Source organism: Octodon degus, unplaced genomic scaffold, assembly GCF_000260255.1.
Source record: "Octodon degus isolate 3935 unplaced genomic scaffold, OctDeg1.0 scaffold00003, whole genome shotgun sequence".
NCBI classification, from domain to species: domain Eukaryota; kingdom Metazoa; phylum Chordata; class Mammalia; order Rodentia; family Octodontidae; genus Octodon; species Octodon degus.
In genome coordinates, this window is record NW_004524579.1 from 12,532,155 (window position 1) to 12,554,838 (window position 22,684).

General features: G+C 42.0%; 1 protein-coding gene across 1 annotated transcript in view; it reads left to right on the plus strand.

Annotated features, from left to right (window-relative positions):
* Positions 1 to 22,684, plus strand: part of Fhod3 (formin homology 2 domain containing 3) — a 514,361-nt gene that overhangs the window by 300,035 nt on the left and 191,642 nt on the right. The window contains exon 6 of the mRNA XM_023714409.1: positions 13,913 to 14,007. Coding sequence (XP_023570177.1) covers positions 13,913 to 14,007 — 95 coding nt within the window. The remainder of the gene's footprint in view (positions 1 to 13,912; positions 14,008 to 22,684) is intronic.

The following is a 22,684-nucleotide window of genomic DNA, read 5'->3' on the forward strand; positions in this document are numbered from 1 at the left end:
CGGGGGGTCACCCTCGTCATGGAGTGCTGCACCTTGTGCCAAAAAGACTAGAGAGGTCTGCGTGAAAAATTATAGTAGTTTTCAGCTAAAACTGTTTCTCATAATTTTTTAGTTGGTTATTTGATTTACAACTATGCAAATATTTATGGGGTAGAAAGCACTATTTGTCTATATTTAATTATCTCCTCAGAGGAGGCTTTTAATATGCTTTTGCCTTCACCATTCCCTATCTTCTGCCCCCAAGAGATGTGAATGCCTCAAACATACTGTGACCATGTTTACTCATCATAATTTCCTGGAGGACCATAAACAATTGCGATATTTAAAATATATTTGCTCCCAACGAGCGATTTTCTTATTTCTTGTTCTTGTAGAAAATTCATGGCCTAAAGTTTTTTTTTTTTTTCAGTTTCAGAAGCTGATGACATGTGCAGTGCTTGTATATTTATAGAAATGAAAACAAAATACTAATCATTGACAGCAGTAATTACTATTAGGATGGCAAAACAATTTACTTCTAATGAGCATGTAATTACAGCTGCCAGGAAATAGCTCTTAAGTAAGTGGAACCTACTGCATTGGCCCAGGAGACAGGGTGGGTGGTGGCACACAGCCTTGAACTCACGTCCTTGCTCTGTGGGCCAGTTCTGCAAGGGCTGTGCCAGGCTGGTGCTGGTCTGTGCCCAGGGAAACCCTCCAGGGCTGGAAAGTGCAGGTCAGGCCCAGAGGCCAGGCCGTTTGAATCTTACTGGCTGTTAGGATTTTCTGCCAAGGGCCTTCAGCCATTAATTTTTAGTTAAGTAATATTTTAATAGGGTTTTATTTTAACTTTTTCACAATAATTAAAAAGTACATAAATCTTTGCAACCATTTTAAATTATAAAATTCACTGGCATTTGTCACCACTATCTATTCCCGAAACTTTTCATCACCCCAAGCAGAAATTCTGTACCCACCAGGCGACAACAACTCCTCAGTCCTTGTCCAACCCCTCTTTTCTCTGAAGTTGTCCTAGAATGAGCAACTATGTGACATATAAGTGTAGTCATACAGTATTCACCCTTTTGTTTCTGGTTTATTCCATTAAGCATTTTTTTTCAGTGTTCAATCATGCTGCAACATATATCTGATATGAATTTTAGGTATATCCATATATTAAATACATGTATACCCATGAAGGTCTCCATCTGTATTTCAGTGTGTTTTGGAAGGCAGTGAAGAGAGTAGGTGTACATAGTCAAGAGGGACTCATTTTTCTCTCTTAGAGGAAAATTCTTTTTATTTTCCTTCTTTGTTTTTTTTTATAAGCAGAATTTTTTTTAATTACTTATTTTTATTTATTACATTTATTTATTGTGTGTGTGTGTGTGTGTGTGCCCACCAGGGGGCGGGGCTGGCTGGCATGTGGTGCTGGGGGATCGAACCGCGGTCCCTGTGCTTTGCCAAGCTTGTTTCAAGTAGGTGCTTTAGACCACTGAGCCATCTCTCCAGCCCCTATTTTCCTTCTTTGAACATTGATTTTGTGTGATCATCAGGGGAGGACTTCCATTTCTTTGACTATTGGGGATATCTGATGTTGATACAGGGTATGAAATATACATAAAATAGTAGCGTAATCAAAATTACACAATTTTCATTTTTAGAAAGACTCATTGTAGAGGTCTACAATGAAGTCCTCTGAGATAACATGATGAAGGGTTTGCCTAATAAATCCTAAATTTTGAGAATTATATTAAAGCAACTTAGACTTTCTAATTAGAAGATGTTTAGCCATTATCAAAATCACATTTAATGATGAAGTCTTGCTCTAACAACTTAGATTTTAAAATATTAAATGCTATTTATTTTTTAAAGATACTGTGTTCACATGATGATAAGGTTGAACATAATGTTAGAAGCTACAAGTTTCAAACTATATCTATCAAAGCATGCAAGTGTGGACTCCTTCACAGAAAAAGATGATGCCCAAGAGCTAGTCCCAGCAATTTATGGGCAGGCCGGGCTGAAAGGGTACCAGTGTGGGCTACCTTGTCCACAGCAAAGAAATAATCCTCAGGACATGGGAGCTTGTGTTTTCCTCTGGTCAGAGACAGGTACTGACACTGACTCCAGCTGTGGTGGGGACCAAGCCCTAAGGATGAGACATAGCCCTTTAGTACTGACTTGACTTGGTGCAGAAGAGTGGTTCAGGTACAGAGTGTTGACCAATGCCGATGCAGGCCCACACTATGACCTGTGAAATCAGGTATTGGAGGGGGAGAGGGATGAGCACCCAGTGGTTTAAGGCTTCAATACCATGAGTTCCTTTGTGATTTGCGCCCCAGAGCCTGGTCAATGCCTGGCCAGTGTCTGGGGTGCTGGCCATAAGGCAGTTTCTGACTCTGCAACATTTTCAGGGAGCCAGCAGCATGTTCCCTCAGGTATGTGTCTTAATGCACCGATTCACAACAGTTGGTGATTTATCACACAGTTTAGGAAGCTTAGTATGCTGAGGCTATTCAGAGTTAAATTTTTAAAACCTGAAATTCTCAATAGGAACACAAAATCAGTATACTAGAATATGACTTTGTGGTTTTGAATAATTCCCTAAAGTATATTTCTGATTTGTATAGGCCCAATTCATATACAGTTGTATATTCATCAGGCAGTATGTGGAGCCTGCGATTGCTAGTAGAAACGCCTAGTAGAAGCGCGCCCCCTAGTGTCAGAGACTTCACATTACCTCCTTATGGAGGTCTGTACAATAAAATTAGGTAACTGTGGAGTTTTGGTCTTCAGGTTAAACTTCCCTGTCCCGTAGATGCACCAGTTGAAGTCCAGAGATTAATTAGCAAAACAGCATCAGTAAGAACTCCTTGGCCATCAACCTTGGGCTGCGCTCGCTTCATCCCAGTAACATGGGATCCAGATTTACAAACCTGTGAAGCTCAGGCTGAGCCGAGGCTCCCTCCGCAGGCTGGCTAAACCACACTTGTAGCAGAGAGGAATGGTGGAGGTGGCGTGCACACCAACTTGCCCGGCTCCAGCTCCTCCAAGGCTTCCTTGATGCTGTGCTGTCCTGGAGGCAGGGGCCAGAGGAGCTTTTACGCTCCTCCTCTCAAGCTCATCTAAGTGTGCCCATCCTGTATGGGCTATCTTCTGACTTCCTCTTTCCCCTCCCCTTCCCCCTCCCCTCCTCAATGAAGTCTTTTTTTGATTACTCAGGCTTATACCAACCATAGGCTTCTTTGAATTAGAGTATTTACGAGCTCCCACCAGCTCACTTGGGCTTATTGCTCTTTCCAAAGCTCATGTCTCTTGCCGGGGTTACCCCATTGGACAGGGATGGTCTCCTTGTGCGCATACCTCTTGGGTGGACCCTCTCTAATGGGAGGAGCTACTCACCTACCGTCACTGCTCAAGTCCTTGTCACTGATTCAGGATGCTGCTCTAGTTCCTGTGGGCAGAGCCAGAGTGCCCCTGAGCACACGATAGTGACTAAGACCATCCTGGCCACTGCTGACCCTGCAGAGTCCATGTCTGGTTCATTTCATCTCTGTCTCGAGACACCTTAGGGAGGCTGTGTGCTTCCACTGGTATTTCATTTAGATGTAAGTTCCAAAAGATCATTATAGAACAGATAATTTAAATGACTGTTTTTCTTTCCGTAGAGAAACTAGAAGTCTGCCAAAATTTTTTAGAGGCTCACAACTTGCTAATATATTAAAGTTTCCTTCATTCCTTTGGTTTCTTCTTATCTAAAAAATGGGGGCTATGTAGAATGGAAAGACTGAGAAAAGCTGGGGTGCATAGGTATAACTGAGGCTCTCATAGCCTGAGGGGAACAAGGCCATTCTTGTGCTGGTGGTTGGCTAGGGTCTTCTATTCAACTGTTAGGATGGGAATCTGGGATTTAAATTTTGCTGCTTGCTGGGAGACCAGTGAACAGACCAGAAGCAGATCATTGTTCTGTGCGGCATGAGCCGGAAGAAGTGGCAAGGATCTTGGCCACAGGGAGCCCTTGTGAGAAGGAAGGTTAACCAGAATCATATCAGTGATCTTGTTTTAGGCCCCCAAGTGAAAGGCCCTTCCTCTTCTGAGAGTTACTGATTAAGTCTACAAATGTTAAGAGACAATATTATCCCTGGTTTATTTAAAATTTTATCATGGGAACTATTTTTTTAAAGGAAATAAACATTTTAGGGTGGAGAAAGGTTAATAATTTTTTTCTAAGATGCTTTAAGAAATTTACATTGAGAATACTGTTGAGGGCTGGCAAGATAGCTCAGCAGACTAAAGCGCCTGCTTAGGCAAGCATAGGGACTGCAGTTCGATCCCTGGCACCACATGTCATGCCAGCCACACCTCCTAGGCGGGCTGAGCTGGCCAGAGTCTGGGTGCAGGGGTGCATACCTGCAATCCCAGCACTGCCAAGGCTGAAAACAGGAGGATCACCATGAGTCTGAGCTGTGTAATGAGACCCTGAACCAAATGCATAAAAAAAAAAAAAAAGGAACTACCACTGAATGTCAGCAGAGAACTCAAAACTTTGACACCTTGTTGGAGCTCTTTGTGCTGATTAAATTTTTGTCTCCAGCCTAGAATTGGCAACTTAGTTTCCAATTTTCATGCAGTAATCAGTGTTGAAAGAATATTTCTTTGACAGTTGCCCTTGGGGAAAACTGAGCGAGAGCTTGTTATTTAGGGCAGATGATTAAGTGAGGGAAAATAATAGTAATGTGGGCTCCAAGGTCATCAGGTAGTTCCAAAAATGTCAAAATTATCAACCTCTTCTTAGTACTTATAAGACACATTAATGAGTAATGACAGTGATCAACAAATCCATTTCAGAGTCAAGAGTTAGTTTTGATGGTTTAATTAAAATAAATTGAAATCCCTACTTTAAGATGAATTTATCCTTCCCAGAAATTAAGGTTTAAATATAGTAATGTGTTTATATAAATGTTCAGGTATGTTTTCCTGTCTCTGGAGGTAACTATGAGTTAAAAACTCTCCCCTGCACTTTGTCAGAGCCCCATTCAATTCTGGTTGCAGCCAGTATTGTGATTGGAATGCTTAACCTTGTCCTCCAGGAGAGGCACTTGTGTCCAGCAGCACAACAGCATCCCAGCTTCAATTCTGTTCTTGTGTGGAGGGAATTTTTCTTTAAATTTTCAGATCATTTCTATTTTTTCTGTACTTTTAGTAGAAGTATGAGTCATTTTTCTGTCACATTTTAAAATGGTAAATAATTTCCTGGAATGGCTATGGTGCTGTCTGTTACTGAACCAGACCTGTTTGTCCACTATGCTGTAAGTCAGTCACTGAATGATGGGTGTTTTACAGAATCTATTTGTGAGGAAGAGAAATGGGAAGAAGTGGGAGCCCCAGGTCTCAGGCTGCCTCACCAAGAATAGGGTTTGGGTATGAGCTCAAAGAGCAGGATGGTCTGAGGTTTGGAGAAAGGTGATTGGCACCAACGGAGAAGAAAGTTTTCAGTGAAATGCAGATGAACAAACCAATTTCATGGCTTTTCATAGGACACAAGTTCAGAAAATTATGGTAGGGTAAACAGAGGCCCTCTGATATAAAGATCACCCCCTTGCACAGGCCCAAAGTGAATGGTCAGTGGTTTCAACTGGTTTAAGATTTATTTAAAAAGTGGCTTCCAGGATCAGGCAACCAGTCCCTTCATGATCCCATGTTATCAGCGGTGTTATGCATAGCAAGGCTAATGGGAGTGTACCACTTAGCTGTGTGACCTCTAAAATTGGTGATAAAAGCAAGTAAACTAAAGGCAAGGGAAGCTGAGGGTAATTCAGGTTCCCTCTTGTTTCAAATCTAAAGAAAATCAAGACTGGAAAGACCACATAGAAAGGCAAACTGAAGCGTACCAACTTCACTAGGAGGAATCTTGTTTACGGTGCAGCTGTAGGTGATTATGAGTTTAAAAGCTCAAACCACATCTTCCACATGCATAGGCTGATTTGTAGTAGAATTGTGATCTACAGTCACAAGTTGTGTCTACAGTCATAACAATGCTCTAATAAAATTATGTTAAAATATATAGCCCTAAAATATGTAGCTCCTTCTTGAACATATCACCACTTTTGGGCCGGCCAGATAGCTCAGCGGACTAAAGATGGTGTGCGCCTATAATCCCAGTGCTTGGGAGGCTGAAAACAGGAGGATCACTATGAGTCTGATCTATGTGTGAGACGCTGTACTAAATACATTTATTTATTTCGTATTTTAGGGAAGGGTCTACAGGGTCTACAGGGTCTCACTACTAGATCAGACTCCTAGTGATCTGCCTGTTTACAGCCTCCGAAGAGCTGAAATTACAGGCGTGTGCCACCAAGCCCAGTCTCAATTACTGTCTCAGAGTGCCCCAGGGGTGGGGCTGGCATGACAGGTCCAGGAATTGAAACCCCGGCCCCTGTGCCTGCTTGCAGGTGCTCTAATCCACTGAGCTATTTGGTCGGCTCTTCTAAATACATTTTTTTTAAATAAAAAGTATCACTAGTTTTAGTTTTCTGTGCGCATTTACAGAATACATGTGACCTTCGTTTCACTTTCATGTAGAGTCAAAGAAAAGAATGGACAAGGAGTTGCCTAAATGATGACACAGAGCAGCAATATTTAAGAGCATGTTTCTGTCAGGAAGGGATTGCCTTGCAACTTTTTCCATGGTATTACTGGTATCCTTGGCTAAAGTAGATGACATGAATAAGTAAACTAATAACTCATTTGGGGTTGTGGTTTTCTTTGTCCCCAATGGGTGAAAAAATATTTTAGGGCTGGGGAGATAGCTCTGTGGTCTAAGTGCCTGCCTGGCAAGTACAAGGACTGGGTTCAATCCCGGTACCACATGTTGTGCGGAACCCAGGACCCCGGTTGCGTTGTGCTGGCCACCAAAACTGTGCATGGTGGTGCTTGCCTGTAATCTCAGCACTGGAGAGGCTGAGACAGGAGGATCAGTGGGAGTCTGAGCTGCATAGTGTGATCCTGTACCAAATAAATAAGATTTTAAAACTGAAAAAAAAATTTTTTTAAAAGCCTAGTTTAGTTTGCAGAATGAATATGCTTTTTTATATGTTTGACATAAATTCAAGGCATGTATAACAAATTAAAAACTGATATATTTGGAATCAAAGCCTTGAGACAGCAGCAAAAGGTTCAGGGATGCCAGAATTCAGATGCTCTGACCAAGAACTACATGGCTGCCAGGGTGGCTAGAGGGGCGAGGAGCCCCCGAGGTCCAGTTTTCAGGCAAGAGACACAGAACTTTGCTCACCTTCAATGGACATGTCTATCCCTTGGGGGCATTCAGTGGTCACACAGCTGCTATGGGCTGGAAAGTGGTGTGCACAAGTGGGGTCAGCAGTCACTGTCATCCAGGGGCAGTACTGGAAAGTAGACCTGCAGCAGCAGTGTAGGGAAGAGAAGGGGAGTCCAAGGTCTGTTTCAGATGAAGAGTTGAAGGAATTAGCTAACTTACTGCAGGTATAGACAGGAAAGGGAAAGAGTCTGGGGTAGTTAATTCCAAACTTTTTTGGTTGAAGACCTACAAGGAAAAAGAATTCTTTTTTTTTTTTTTTTGCAGAACTGAGGATTGAACTCAGGTCCTTGAGCTTGCCACGCAAGCGCTTATTCTACTGAGCCATCTCCCCAGCCCCAAGAATTCATATTTTTACAAGAAAAATTAGAATGGTCTTCCCCTTTAACAAATGCAAAGCACTCTAAATTCTGTTCTGTTTTACTTATAGAAAATATATTCCTGGTCTGGATTTACTAAATTGATTCAACAACTCCTAAGTGGCGTTTGAAATTGCAGGTGTAGTCTGGGCTCCAGCACGCCACCTGGTGATTGGCTGCTGTATGTTATTAAGAGGGCAAGCAGGACCTTGGGAGTGGGTAGGGGGCAGCCACCCTCACCCCCACCCTGCGCTCCCTCCAGCACAGCAGCTAGGATTTACTCGTAGTCTTCTTCCTTTGAGGAATTCCCTGGAGTGAAGGGTTTCTAGCTTTAAAAAAAGAAAGAAGAGAAAATGGGAATGAAGAAAAGAGAAAGGAAGAAGAAATTATTGGAAGCACAGGCTTCGACTGATGAAGTAGAGTTCAGAGTGGATCGCCAGCCGCAAGGCTCACTCTGTCTGGGCCACCTTCCACTTTGCTGCCTAAGGTTGTTCTGCAGAGCAGAGCAGAGCAGGGCAGGGTAGTTCCAGTTTCTTGTGAGATGGAGTGAGCGCACATGGCTCTGTACTTCCCACCAAATACAACTGTAAAACCCCGGGAAAGATCCATGTGGCAACTATTTGATGACTCAAGAGTACATAGTGACAGACAGATTGGAGAAGAAGTCTAGAATGTGAAGTGGTTTTAAACTGATGGTGCTTTTCACGTTCTCTTCTGATAACCTCTAGTCTGGACTCAGATCGGCTCCACAGCCAACCTGGGCCCCAAGGAAACCTTGTGCTCTGGCTTCAGCAGGAGGAGAGGGGACCCCGAATGCCTACATGGTCACATTTCTCACTGTTTATTGCTCGGGTAGCTTGTGTCCCTCCCCCAGGTAATGCCAAGGTGAGACCAGCTTTTGGGGATCCTGTGGGAAAGCACAGCATAGGCTTTGAAGACTGAGCTGGCGTCGGAACCACAGCCCATGAAAGGCGGGTCGGAACTTGTGGCTCAAACTGCGCTAGGTTCATTGCCTGCTTAAACAAAGATGCTAACATTTTCTGTAATATTTAAACAAAAGCCAGACTTTCATAACATAATTTTCAAAATATCCAGGATATAAGCCAGAATCACTTGCCAGGCAATAAACTAAGAAAATCTCAGCTTGCACAGGAAAAGACAAATCAACAGATCCCAGTGCCAGCGTGATATAAACGCTAGATCTGTCAGTCTAGAGGAGCCATTGTAAAAGTGGCTCAAGAAGTAAGAGGGAACCTACCAGAATGAAATGAGTGGAGCTGAATGGAAAAATAAAGTCCCAGCAAAGAAATAGAAGATTAAGGAAAACCCAAAGAAAAAGCTAGGAATAATAAAAAAAATACAGTAAACAAAACAAAAAGCCATTAGTTGTGCTCAGCAGATTGGAAAGAAGAGAACTTAGTTCACATGTAGTACATGAATAATTAAATAGGATCTGTCTAATAGTAACCTGAAGACAGATTATCAAAATGGATAAACAGAACAAAATCCAACTAAATGCCCACAAGCATTCGCCTCAAGTATAATGCTCTGGGTAGCTTGAAAATAAAAGGATGCAGGAAATCAAAACTATGCAAACACTAATTAAGAGAAAGCTAAAGTGACTGTATTAAAGGAGAAAGTAGACATGCAAACAAAGAAAATAAGAGAGAAAGAAGACAGTAGAGTAACAGAAGGGATAGTCCACCCAGAAAACTAGAGCTTCAAAATATATGAAGCTAACCAAAAAAATCATGTTATAGTTGGAAAGGTCAGCACTTCTCTTTTGGTAATTAATTGAACTGCTAGATCAAACATCTGCAGGGCACTGGAAGAACTGGACAGCACCATGAAACAATTAGTTCTAACTGACATCTTTAGAGCACTCCACCAAACTACAGAAGAATCCATATTCTTTTCAAATATGTATAAAATACCCACAAAGATAGATCATATCTTGGGTCATAAAATGAACTATACCAAATTTAAAAGAATTGAAATCATCTGATATATTTTTGACTAGAATGGAATCACACTAAATCAAGAGCAGAAGGATAACAGGAATATGTCCAAGCACAGAATAATCCATGTGTTAAAGAGGAATTCTCAAGGGAAATTAGAAAATTTTTGTATTAAATGAAAATACATTATATCACAGTTGGTGGGATGCACTGCATAGAGGGAAATTTATGGTATCGCGTGATTATATTAGAAAAGAACAAAATAACACCAACACCTACCTTATCAAGAGTAAGAAAAGAAAAATCTGAAGAAGTAAAAGAAAGGGAATAATATTAGTGTAGAGATTGTTAAAATTGAAAGGCCAGACACAATAGAAAAAAAAAAAAAAACCAGTGAAACAACTGGTTCATTGGAAAGAAAAAATTGACCAACAAGAATGACCAAAAAAAAAAAAAAAAAAAGAAGAAGACAGTGATCACAAAGGTTAGGAATGAGAGGAGATAAGACCTAGTCCTTAAATAAACAAGAGGATACTAGGAATACTTCTAATCACATAAAATTAACATCTTAGATAAAATGGGCCATTTTCTTAAGTGGCTCAGTTCCTCATAAAGCATAAATTATCAACACTCACCCAAGATGAAGCAGATAACTTTACTAGCTCCATTACTGCAATTATTGTTAACTATACATATAAAGAAATTTAACTTGCAGTTAACAATCTTCTGCAAAAGGAATCTCCAGGCCCAGATGGTTTCCTGGCAAGTTCTACCAAACATTTAAAGACAAAATAAAACCAATTTTATACAGTCTTCCAGAAAATAGGAGAGGATGGAATGCTTCCCAATTCATTTTATGAGGTTAGCACTACCATAATATGAAAACCAGACAAAGGCAGGGTGCTACAGACCAATAGCGGTCATGATCAAAGATGCAGAGCTCCTTAACAAGGAATTAGCAAATCATACTCAGCAATATATAAAAATAACGCACCATGGCTGAGGGGATACAGTGGTCACTCAGTATCTGAAATTCAATACAATAACCTACTGCATTAACAGTCTGAAGCAAAGCCATATACTCGTGGCAGCTGAAATAGAAAAAGTATTAGAAAAATTAATTTATTCATGATCAAAACACTTAACGTGTTAGAAATCGGAAGCGCGTGCTATGCCGGCCCTGTCCCCAGGGCATGCTGAGCTGGCCACTAAGACTGGGCATGGTGGCGCTCACCTGTAATCCCAGCACTGGGGAGGCTAAAAACAGGAGGATCACTACGAGTCTGAGCTGCATAGTGAGACCCAGAACCAAATGCATAAACAAACAAAAAAAAAAAAAGAAAGAAAAAGAAATTGGAGGAAATTTTCTTAACTTGGTAAAGGAATTTATAATATCCTACATCTAATGTTATAATCAATGACAAAAGACTAAATGCTTCCCCTCATATTGGCAATAAGGTAAGGGTGACTGCTGTCACCACTCCTGTGGAATATTATATGGAAGCGTGAACCAGGATACTAAGATGTGGTAGCAGATTTGGATTAGGCGGGAAGAAGTACAATTGAACTGGTTTAAAGAAAGCATCGTTTTCTATGAAGAAAATGACAGTGACCTGACAAAAACAAAGCAAATAAAATGACCAGAATCTTATAGAATTAATAAATTTAAGTTACACAATACAAGTCCAACACAAAAATAAATTTTATGTACTCATAATAAACAGAAAATGTAAATATTAAAAAAATACCATTTCCAGGGCCAGGGATACAGTTCAGTGGCACAGCACTTGCTTGGCAAGTGCAAGGTTATGAGTCTGATTCCAGGTACCAAAAACCAAGAAATCATTTCCAATAGCTGCACAGGACATGAAGCACTTATAAAACTAAAAAGCAAAATCATGTCCTAGATATACACCTTATGGTTGAACTAGAAAATGCTGATGAAAACAATCAGAAGTAAATAGACATACACTGTAATAAGTTTATGGATTAAAAGACTCAATGTAATAAAGATGTCAATTCTAAAATTTACTGTGAATCTAAGTATGACATTTCCAGAACGTTTTTTTTTATTATTATTGATTTAGACAAACTGCTTCTAGGATTTTTATGAAAAGGCAAAAGAACAGAGTCAAAACAATTCTGAAAAGGAAGAATGAAATGAGATGACTCCCACTATGTAATTTGAAGACTTGTAATAAAGCTGTGGTAATTTAGATAATGTGATGTTGGTAAAGGGATACATAGGCCCATGGAACAGAAGTGGACAAACACAGCTGATTGTTTTGTTTTGTTTTTTTTTTTCTAATTTATAAAAGGAGTAGAGATAGGGGGCTGGGGAGATAGTAGAATAAGTGCCTCCCTTGCAAGCACAAGGTCCTCAGTTCAATCCCTGGTACCACCCCCCCCCAAAAAAAAGGGATAGGGCTGATGAGATAGCTCAGTGGTCTAAAGCACCTACTCAGGCAAACTTAGGCAAACTCAGGGACTATGGTTCGGTCCCCAGCACCACATGCCATGCCAGCCCTGCCCCCAGTATTGGCTGAGCTGGCCACAAAAAAAAAAAAAAAAAAAAAAAAAAAAAGGATAAAATAGAGGAAGCAGTCTCTTCAATGAAGAATAGTAGATCAGAAGGATATATATCCTCAGTCTAAACCTCATACTTTGAACTCAAATTATCCCAAATTCTAACACATGGCTAAGTAACAAAAAATATATATGAAATGAAAGTTTTAGAAGAAATCATAGGAGAAAATTTTGATGACTTTGGATTAAGCATAGTTCTTCTGTCCATCTCATGACCGACAGCTGAGTACATACCTATGAAGGCCCCTCCCAGCTTCGTGTTTCTGAGACGGGCTTCACACGTGCTTCTGTTCTGTGAGTGACTGGTGTTTGGCCTCCAGGAGGTGGCTTACGTGACTAACGTTGGGTAAGCACCTGCTTAGTCAAGCATGCTTCCAGGCCAATCCCCACAACACCTCTGCAAAATCCTCCAGTATTACTCGTATTTACATCAAGATACTGGAGCACAATCAATAATTATGCCTATAGTAAGTCCCACAAATGACAAAACATGGAATGGTGCAGGCTTGCTCTCTAGAGCCATGTTGCCACCTGGCACTGCCTCTGACAGTCTTGGCCTTCTCCAGTTTTTTCAGAATGCAAATGACTAGTTTTCATGACTCCCATGGCCCAGACACATGTTGTCAGGCATCAGCTGACCCCTCCTTTGTGTGGTCATTATCCTGTGGCCCACTTTCAGGAGAAGGGTGGGCTTTAGCACCATCTTGCACCTGGAGGAGGTCGTGCAGGAAGGACTGGTTCAGCCTTAGGGCTCAAGTACAAAATATTATCTTTAAGTTGCGGGATTATGAATTATGTAGTTTCACTTTACTCTTCTGTATTTTACTAGTTTTCTGAAATTATATGTCCTGTTGTTACTTGCAAAATATTGCCTAGAAATATCAATGCTACAGCATTAATTATGGGTGAAATATGATTCAGGAGGTTAGACATGATTTTAAAGAAGCCTATTATTTATGGTCTGGTAGCTTATGCTTTTTTATTATCTAGAGTCCAAATTTTGATGGTAATGGAGCTGAAAATTTAAATTACCATTTGTTTAAATAATATGGCATATATTTCCTTTTTGGGGAGAATAACAACAGCATGTGGTAACTATATTTTTCTAAAATAAGGTTTTAATGCTTGATGTATGACAATTTTTGGTAGTTTTAATTATCTTAATCAAAAAATCTCTAAGTCAAACTACAAAGAATATTTAAGTGTGTGTATTTGTTCCCTAGAGGAATAACGTTGTACTGGCTGGGGATGGTTTCATAGGATCTGAGGCCTGCTCGCCACAGCCTGGGTCCCTGGACAGGCTGCTTAGGGAAGCTCTGTGGTTCTTCTTGGCTCCAGTTTAAGTCAAACCCAGATATCATCTCCTGAAGTCTTTCCTAGGTCTGGAAGTACGCACAGAGAACACAAAATACACATGTATTCATCGGGACATATAGAAACAACATCACTAGATTTAGGGCCTTAATTGTGTTTTCGAGATGCCAGGAATATCCTTGCTTCTTTTGGTGTGGTCAGCACCTTCCAAAATGAGATTCAGCTAACATTTCAGAGCTCAATGTTTATCTTTAGGTCTGGTTTGTAACACTCTATATACTTAAAAGTTTGAAAATATCAATTGACATTAAGACCATTGAAGATTATATTCCTATATAAACCTGCTATATCTCCTTGCTTGTTTTTCTCTTCTGTAGCTTTGGGCCAGATTATGTTGTACGTGGATGGGATGAATGGAGTAATTAACCACAATGAAACCATCCAGTGGCTCTATACGCTCATTGGATCAAAGGTAAGAGGAAAGGACTGTGCAATGTTTCGTTTCTTGTGCCTATTATATATTTTTCTTTTTGTTATCCTTTCTAACATAATTTTGCAGAAAAAATGTTCTATTTGTCTTTTTTCAAGTCCTGTCTCATAAATGAGGACTTTATATATTTTTAAAGTATACTTAAATTTCACATAGCTAATGATTTTTTTTTTTTCCTTCAGTACTTGTGATTGATCTCTGGACCTTGCACTTGCCAGGCAGGCACTAGCTAATGAACTTTTAAAAAAAATTTTATTTGATACAGGATCTCACTACACAGTTTGGACTTATAGTGATCCTCCTGTCTCAGCCTCCCCAGTGCTGGGATCACAGGCATGCGCCGCCACACCCAGTTTCGGGGCCAGCGCAGCACGTGGTACTGCGATCAAACTAGCATCCTTGTGCTTGCCAGGCAGGCACTTAAACCACTGAGCTATCTCTCCAGTCCATGAAATTTTAATACATTTTTTATTTTAATATTTTAAGCTGTAACTGAGTGCTTTTTGCACCTTTGCTTTTGGTTAAACATTATAACATAGATACAGTGTTTGTGTACTCCCTAATGTCATGTTCATAGGTATTAGAGTATTGCATACATATGTATGTGTTGTACATATTAAATGCATATTTATATATGTACATGAAAGATTTTGATTACCTTTCAACTCTACCATTAATTGCAAAAGTAATCAACTTTTGTTAAAGATGCACCAGATACCATACGAGGTGTTTTTTAAGTATTATCTCATTTTAATCCTTGTGAGATGACTATCAGGTAAATAATGGTACACTTATTTCATAACTGAGCACATAGTATAATCATAGTTTGGTACTTGATTGCTTTGAGACTCACTGAATTTGGGACTCATTTTGACACCAAAATTTTATCCTTTCCTTGTGATTTGTCTGGTCTGTGTCACACAAGCTAGAACTCGTCTGGGTCCAGCCACGCAATTTGTGTTTGTGGGCATCACCTTTGGTACTTGTGACACCTCCTAGAACCCTGGACGAGAAGTACTGAGCTACCACCGCACTTGCTTATGAGCGTGCAGCAGTTTCTGTGTGGGTGTTGGCGTACATCCAGCAATATGGCCTTGGCTGTGGCCCCCACACCCTGCGGAAGTGCTGCCGAGAAGCGGATCTGTTTCACTCTGGACGTGTGCCAGGAGCTGGCCAGGGCTTTGGCATGGTCCTCTCTGCATTCAGGGATGAGAATGAGCGTAGTTATGGATCTGGCCAGAGGGCAGCTTGGAAGAATGATAAGAAGGGGTCCTGTCCAGGACAGGTGAACATGCAGCAATGTTGTGGGGACAGTGACAGTGGAGGCAGGGCATCTTGAAGGAAACCAGAGCTCCTACAGTAGGTGAATTGGGCAGTGTGTGTCTTAAGGGCCCAGATATAGAATTTGTACCTGATTTAAGCAAGTCCCAGCAGAGCCTGTGGTCAGGGCAGGCTACTCCCTGTCCCATGTTCCCTGTCTACCTTGTTCCTGGGATCTTGTGAGATGGCTGTGCTCCAGTGTTGAGTCACACCTCAGGGCTCACTGCTTATCTCACTGGCTTCTGAGGGCCTCTGTGGTCCTGAGCGATGCTCAGACCTTGTTTGTCTTTGTGACCAACATGGTTCTAGTCTTAGGCTGTGTCTTCTAAGACTCACCACACTTTCTCATGGGGATGGTGACCTTGCCTGATGGGAGAACCTGTTCCCTGTGGACAGCGCCGGTGTGTGTCCCAGGGCCTGCCTTGGCCCTTATTCAGTCCCTCAGATTTTCTTTCCCAGTGGTAATGATGGGAGAATGTTTTCCCCTTTCATAGTGAAAGCATCTTACTATGCCCTTAGGGGACTGAAAGCCTTCCCTATTTTTATTTTTTTCATTTTGACTTTCTACAATCTTCTGTGGAAAATGGAAGTGACTATTTTGAAAGTGATGTACATGGGCTTAGAAGCAGAGTTAAAAGCTAGGCTACTAGGCTGACCTAGCCAGACTGCAGCGAGATTTATACCTGATGTTCTGTTTTAATGTTTTTGTCTTTCCCTTGCATCTCCTGGGCCCCTCCCTAACCTTCATATTCATTTGGAAGCCACTCCCTCACCAAGGGTCTCTGAATGATTTCATGGGCCTTAGAATCTAGAGAGATAGGGGAGATTTTGCACTAAAAGTGAACTTTGGGTACCTGTCACGGCTGAATTAAGCAATAGTTAATAGTCTTCTTATGGCCATGATAAAACTTCAGCAACTAGTCCTACTTCATGTAACCAAACCTTACATGATTAAAATAAGACATCGAGGCTCTGAGCTGAGGGCCAGAAAGGGAATGGAGTAGCGGCAAGTTTAGGGTGGTGGGATAGGAGCAGGGAAGAGAATCGGTGATCAGAGGGGTGTGGAGTGTGTCTCCCAAATCCAGGTGCTGGATAGTTGGCCCCAGCACTACACATGAGGGCTGCGCAGCACTTGGGGAGCGCTCAGGGCAGGGGCCCTGCCCTCCTGAGTGGGTAATGCCACTGCGAGAAGGACTTGAGGGAGTGGACTCTCTGATTTGCTTGTCCTCCATGTGAAGACACAGCCTTCCTCCCTTGAGGAGGATGTAGGGACAGGGCACTAGCAGAGAAGCAGTGGCTGGACTGTCATCAGGCAGTGCCTTGATCTTGGACCCCCAGGCCTCTGAAACTGAGAGAAATGAAGTTCCTTTCTTTGTAAGTTACCCAGTCTCGGCATGTGTTGTAGTAATACAAATGGAGTGAGACACACAGAAAAGGCATGACAAAGAGAAGAGAGAGAAGTGGAAGGAAGTAAAAGGAGGCAACCATGGGGGAGGAAAAGGGGAAAAAATGAGAAGAAGAAACAGAGGTGACAGATGCATCTCTCGGCTCCAGGTCTTTGGTGTTGCAACAGCCTCGTGTCGATTTTTCTTTGGAATCATTCAGCAAGGAAAATAAACAGTTGAAAAGGAGAACACTGAAAAATTCTTATTTCATTTCTAAATAACATGGAGAAACCATAAAAACTTCAAAAAACGAGTTGGAGGAATGGTGCTTTCCCCAGATGGCACATGTAGCGTGGTTTGTCTCTAGCTGTCTGGGTCCTCTGTCTGGGATTTGCCTCCTCCCCAGCCACTGGGGTCATCACTGCTAGACCAGTGTAGATTTCTGTCTCTTCCCCATCCCTTTTCCAGAAAGATCCATAAGAGTCCCTATCTCTTGGTACTATGAAGGCAGAAGAACAGGGCCAAGAGCCATCCTGTGTCTTGGGGCTCATGAGGCTTTTGGAAATAACACTGGGGATACCCGCAGGCCATAGCACGCATACACCTGTGCCGCAGTCACTGTGCAGTCTGGTGCAGGCCTGCATGATCCTGCAAGCCTTGCTCATTTCCAGGCCACTGGCTCAAAGGGGACCACAGCAGCTCCTAAGTGTATTTGCAGTGTAGACTAAAGAGATTGCCTTTTCTTTACAGAACCAGTCCAATGTGGGCTGGGATTCTTCCCTTGGCTCCATTTGGATTGAAAAGCATCTAGAAGGACAATGAACCTTACTAAGATCCTTAGATCCTGAGAATGGAAGGCTCAGTTCCCTCCCTAACCACACAGATTTATAGCACAGCTGTATCATTTTTCCAGGAATGATGGGTCCTAGCATTCCCTTCGGTCAGAGTCAGGTTACTCTTAACCTGAAAGGTTGGCCCTGGCATCCACCTGTCTTTGTCTTGAACAGTCACAGAGTTGATAAAGGAAGAACTCGGTCAGAATTTTTTTTTTATTATTCTGTTTTTATAATTCTTCATTTTCCTTCCATGAAAGGCAGCAACAAGCTGTGATTTTGCAGCCTGCCAACAGGTCATTATGCAATGCATATTTGGAGATATTTGATCTTCATAGCCAGAGGAGAAAATGATGCATTTGCAACCAAATAATGACATTTTAAGAGAAAGAAAAAAGTGTTTTCAATAAAGTATTTCTTTCTGTTTATAAGAACCCATCTTTAAACACCCCAGTCAGAGGTAAGATGCTCATCCCATGACTTATCACAGGGTGAGGATTTTTTCTCTTCATACGTCTGGAATGCTACTTAATTGAGGTAAGATGATTCAGTTTTTACAGCTTGGCCTTTTGTCACTCTGACACAGAGAATCTGTCTCTCTGTCCCATTTTGGTCCACGGAGAGACCCTAGAGGCTGTGTCCTTACCAGTTCTCCAGGGACACTGGCCCTTCTTCCTTTATTTCTGCTGGCCCTATGGAACCTTATTTTTCTAGTTGCATTGCAGGTTGCTGGCCCAAGGCCTCTAGGTTTCCTTGTGCTTGTGAGGGAGTGGACATGCTGTTTTTCTCCTGCATCACCTCAGCTACTAAACCATAGTCAGGGAGCCCTGGCTTTGCCCTTCTTTCTTTCTCTCTATTGTTATCTTTGTCCTCTGTCTGCCACCTTCTGTCTCTCTTGTCATGTCACTAGAAGGCTCTTGTTAGGAAGCAGAACAAAGAGAAGCAACATTATGCTGAGGTGAGGGTGGAGGGGGGATGTGAGCAGGGGTGGCCGACAGCGCAGTGTGGTGGTTGTGAGGTGCTGGGGCCCAGTTCAGAGTTGCGGTGTAGAATAGAATGCTGGAAATGTGGAGACGGCTGGTAGCTTCCTAGGACTGGACTGGTAGATGTGGGACTCCAGCGTGGGTCACAGTGCAGCTTCTGAGCAACCCTGAGTGTGGAAGTGCCTCCGGTAGGAGCGGAGCAGATGGCAATGGGTGTGTTGGCAGAAAACTGGTTGTCAGATGAAGGAACAGCCCCAGAGGAGAGTTAAACAGGTACCTCTAGGGTGCCCAGTGCTCCCTGCACCCCAGGCAATGAGGGCTCATTGACAAATAGGGGTGATTCAGTGAATGCTTCGGTTTTGCAATCCTTAGTACATTACTGCTGTGTGGCTTACTCAAGTGGCTCATACATGGGTGAGAGCAAAACATGTGGAAGGTTATGTGGATAGACTCTTAGCTCAGTGGGTGTTCACGTCACATTCAAGACCACAAGCCTCATTCCTGATGCTTCTAAAGGTTTCCCCAGGAGGCCCAGCCCGGTGGGACCCTGGAGTTAGTGGAATGCTCTCCTTACTGGGACCCTGGAGTTAGTGGAATGCTCTCCTTACTGGGACCCTGGGATTAGTGGAATGCTGTCCTTACTGGGATACCTCTCTGCCATTAACCTGCTGCTCGTGTGCTGCTGCAGGAGCAAGTGCTCTGACTTCCCAAGCAGGCTAAGCATTTAGAGGTGGTTATTCTGTAATTCTGTTACAAGTTCCACTCAGTAGTACAGACTATGAATGTCCTTAAGACATAATTTCTAATCCTCATCATACTGGTTACGGACTTCTGCAAATCCAGAAGAGAGAATGGTAAGATGCTGTTCTCCACAGATCTCACCTTTGCCTCATAAGACCCCCTGGCAACAGCCTGTGGTGCTGTCTCAAACAGACCTGGTAATCTGCAGAACTGGTATTCTGCAGAACTAGTAATCTACTCACCTCTCGTATACTCACTTGTGTTTGCCAATTTCTTTTATTGGACATCTCTGTAATTGACTGTTTTATATCAAAATATAATGTTACATTTTTCCCTATTGATGACACCATAAGTCCTCCCTCAAGACAATTATGAATTTTGGCTTGACTATTTATCGTATAAACTGTTAGTGTTAGTAAATAAAACAACCATAAATTTAATAAGCAAAGCTTGTATGTCACAGACCAAGATGTTGAGTTTCACAGAGATAGGCAGTAGCATAAACTAATGCCATCTGTGTGTTGAGAGAGCAAGCCAGGGCATTTTAGGGCTGTGCTAGAGTCAGTGGAAGCCACTATATTCTAGGAGCACGTAGCCACATCTCTTTGCTTGCTTTGCAGGCCTTCCCGATGTTAAAGCTTTGTGCATTTGACAGTGTTTGAACTTTCAGGTGTAGCACACTTGTGTGGTGCTTTGCGTGGATTACCTTTCATCTATCACATGAAGATGAGCTATGAAATTGGGACTAATGTGTAAAGCTCTGAGCTCTGTCCCTGGCACCCGTGTCCAGTATTGTTAGCTAATACTTCTTTTTCTCTAGAGTCCACCAACCTCCTAACTTAAAGATGTACTCCATCTGCCATTTACCTCTCATCTTGGTATGAATTTGTGTGATGCATTTGTGCAAAAATTCTCCAAATCATTTTGTCAGTTATCAGTGTTGTGTAAGACATAGTTTTGGGATGCCATCTACCCCCCACCTTGGGTAGTTGCTATTCTGTGTGACCCCACATGTGCACTATGGGACACCTTCTTAGGCCACATCCTGACTTTTCCAGAGAGTCAGGGCTACCCCTGGGAGCAGCCTGCAGAAGGACTCCAGCTTTCTTTGTGTCTGTGTTTCTCAGGGGTTTTTGTGCTCTCATGATAACCTATCCTCAGCTTTTATTATTTTTAATTAAAAAGCTTTTTTGATATGGGATCTTGCTACATAGCTTAGGCTGGCCTTGACCTCACTGTATAGCCATACTGACCTCAAGCTTGCAACCCTCCTACCTCAGCCTCCTGAGTGCTGGGATGACAGGCGTGTAGCACCACACCTGGCAATCCTGCTGCCTGACAATTTGTTGAGACTGCTTTATGAGTTTCTCTTGCTTCTTTGGATGGCGGCTCCATCTTCTGCCCCTGCTCTGCCTCTGATGGGCCGTTGCCTTTACTTGCTGGAAGGAAAAATGGTCACTCCTTAGCCTTCAGTCTACTTGTCTTCCCTGCTATTCCAGCTCCATAGTGGGCTCAAATGGAGTCATGATTTTAATGATTATGTGACTTTTTGTTATTACTAGTTTGAGCAATGTTCTTAATAGCCCTATAAGTAGATAGAAGTCCAATTTTGAATATTATTTTTTAAAAGCCCAGAATTATATTTGACACCATGAGATCATCTTACTCAGCTAATTCTGTATGGTCTAGCCAAAAAAGTTACCAGATCATCAAATTCCTTGAATTGTACTATTGTCTGACATCAATCCTGGATACTGAGACAGGCATGGTAGTGTGCAGCTATATCCCAGCTACTCTGTGGGTGGAGCAGGAGGATTGCAATGACTTTGTCGGCCTTGGGACTTAGTAAGACATTGTCCTGCAATGAAAAAGGAAGAGCTGTGGTTATTGCTCAGTTCTAAAGCACTTGCCTAGCACATAGGCAGCCTTGAGTTCAATCCCCAGGAAGAAGCCCTGGCTACTGGAGTTTGTGCTTATATTTCCAAATTACTTGAATTAATATGCATTTAATTAAAGAAAATTGATTTAGCATTATTTTTCTTTTCTTTCTTTCTTCTTCTTCTTCTTCTTTTTTTTTTTTTTTTTTTTTTTTTTTGGCGGAACCAGGGATTGAACTCAGGCTCTTGCACTTGCCAGGGAAGCGCTTATTCCACTGAGCCATCTCCCCGGCCCCAAGCACTAGTTTTCTTAGTGAAGTTAATGGTAAGCGACTGAAGCAAGAACATAGATGAAGTTAACTGGTATAATCTTGATACTAAAAGCATTAGTTTAAAAACTTTTACTGAGCTCTTTATAATTATAAGAGTAATATATTATCTTTGTATAAAACTTCAGGAATGCAAAAATGTGAGAAACTACCTAGAAATTCTACTACATAAAGTTATTAATATTTAGCATATTTCTGATTTTTCTTATGTAACAAACACTAAATATAAGGATTTCTATGTAAAAATAATGAATGTAATTCTCTGTCAAATGACTGTACTGTGTAGCTCATTTGATTGTTTTCAAATATTGATCAGTAAAAAAATTGGTATGATTCTCTGCTATATTTAAAGAGCCTTATTTATGTAGTCAAAATCTAATTACTGAAGTTGTAGTGACATTTTTGCATGTTTACATTTCATGTAGTAAGATTTCTAAAGCTTCTGTGATTTTAACAGCATATCCTCAGGCTTTTTGTGTGGAACTCTGTGAACCTAAAGGGCCGCTTCCCCTGAAGGGCTGTTGTTTCTCTGCTGCTTACCTGGCTATGTATAGCCAGCAAACAAATTCTACTCTGATTTCTTAGATACCCTCATATAATGATGGTCTCTGTGGAAGAAAACGACCAAAATGTAAGTTTCACTAGTTGTTTTCAGGAGACATCAGAGTGGGGACCATGGCTCAGGCCATGCCTTGCAGGGTACAGCCTGCTGAGCCCAACTGTCCAGGACAGGCATTTCTGTAGTACACTCAGTGGTGATAGCTTTAGGAAGCTCATTTGTGATTCTTCAGTTCTCAAGAGGCAGTTTACTAATTTACATAGACATTGTCCCTGTGGAGGAGAGATGCAGAAGGAGATGGGACATGGATGGCTCTTTCTGCCATCTGACCAAGGGCTACCAGCCCTGTTCCGGCAGCCATAGCAAGCAGAACTGAGTGGTTCTAATATATGAGAGCATTTGGAACTGTGCAAAAGCCTCCAGACAGCCTGTAACTTTGTGTCCATTAGAGGAGTTCTATCTTTTTCTGGGAGACAGGAAGGAAGTACTGCCCTACAACCAGCTCAGAAATTACCTTGCAGGCCCTGGTTTCCCTTTGCCAGTGCTGATAACCCCAATCCCCGTGCAGTTCTGCTGTCTTCCACCAGCCCACACCCACTTGCCAGCCCTTCTCCACCCACCCCAAGGAGCCT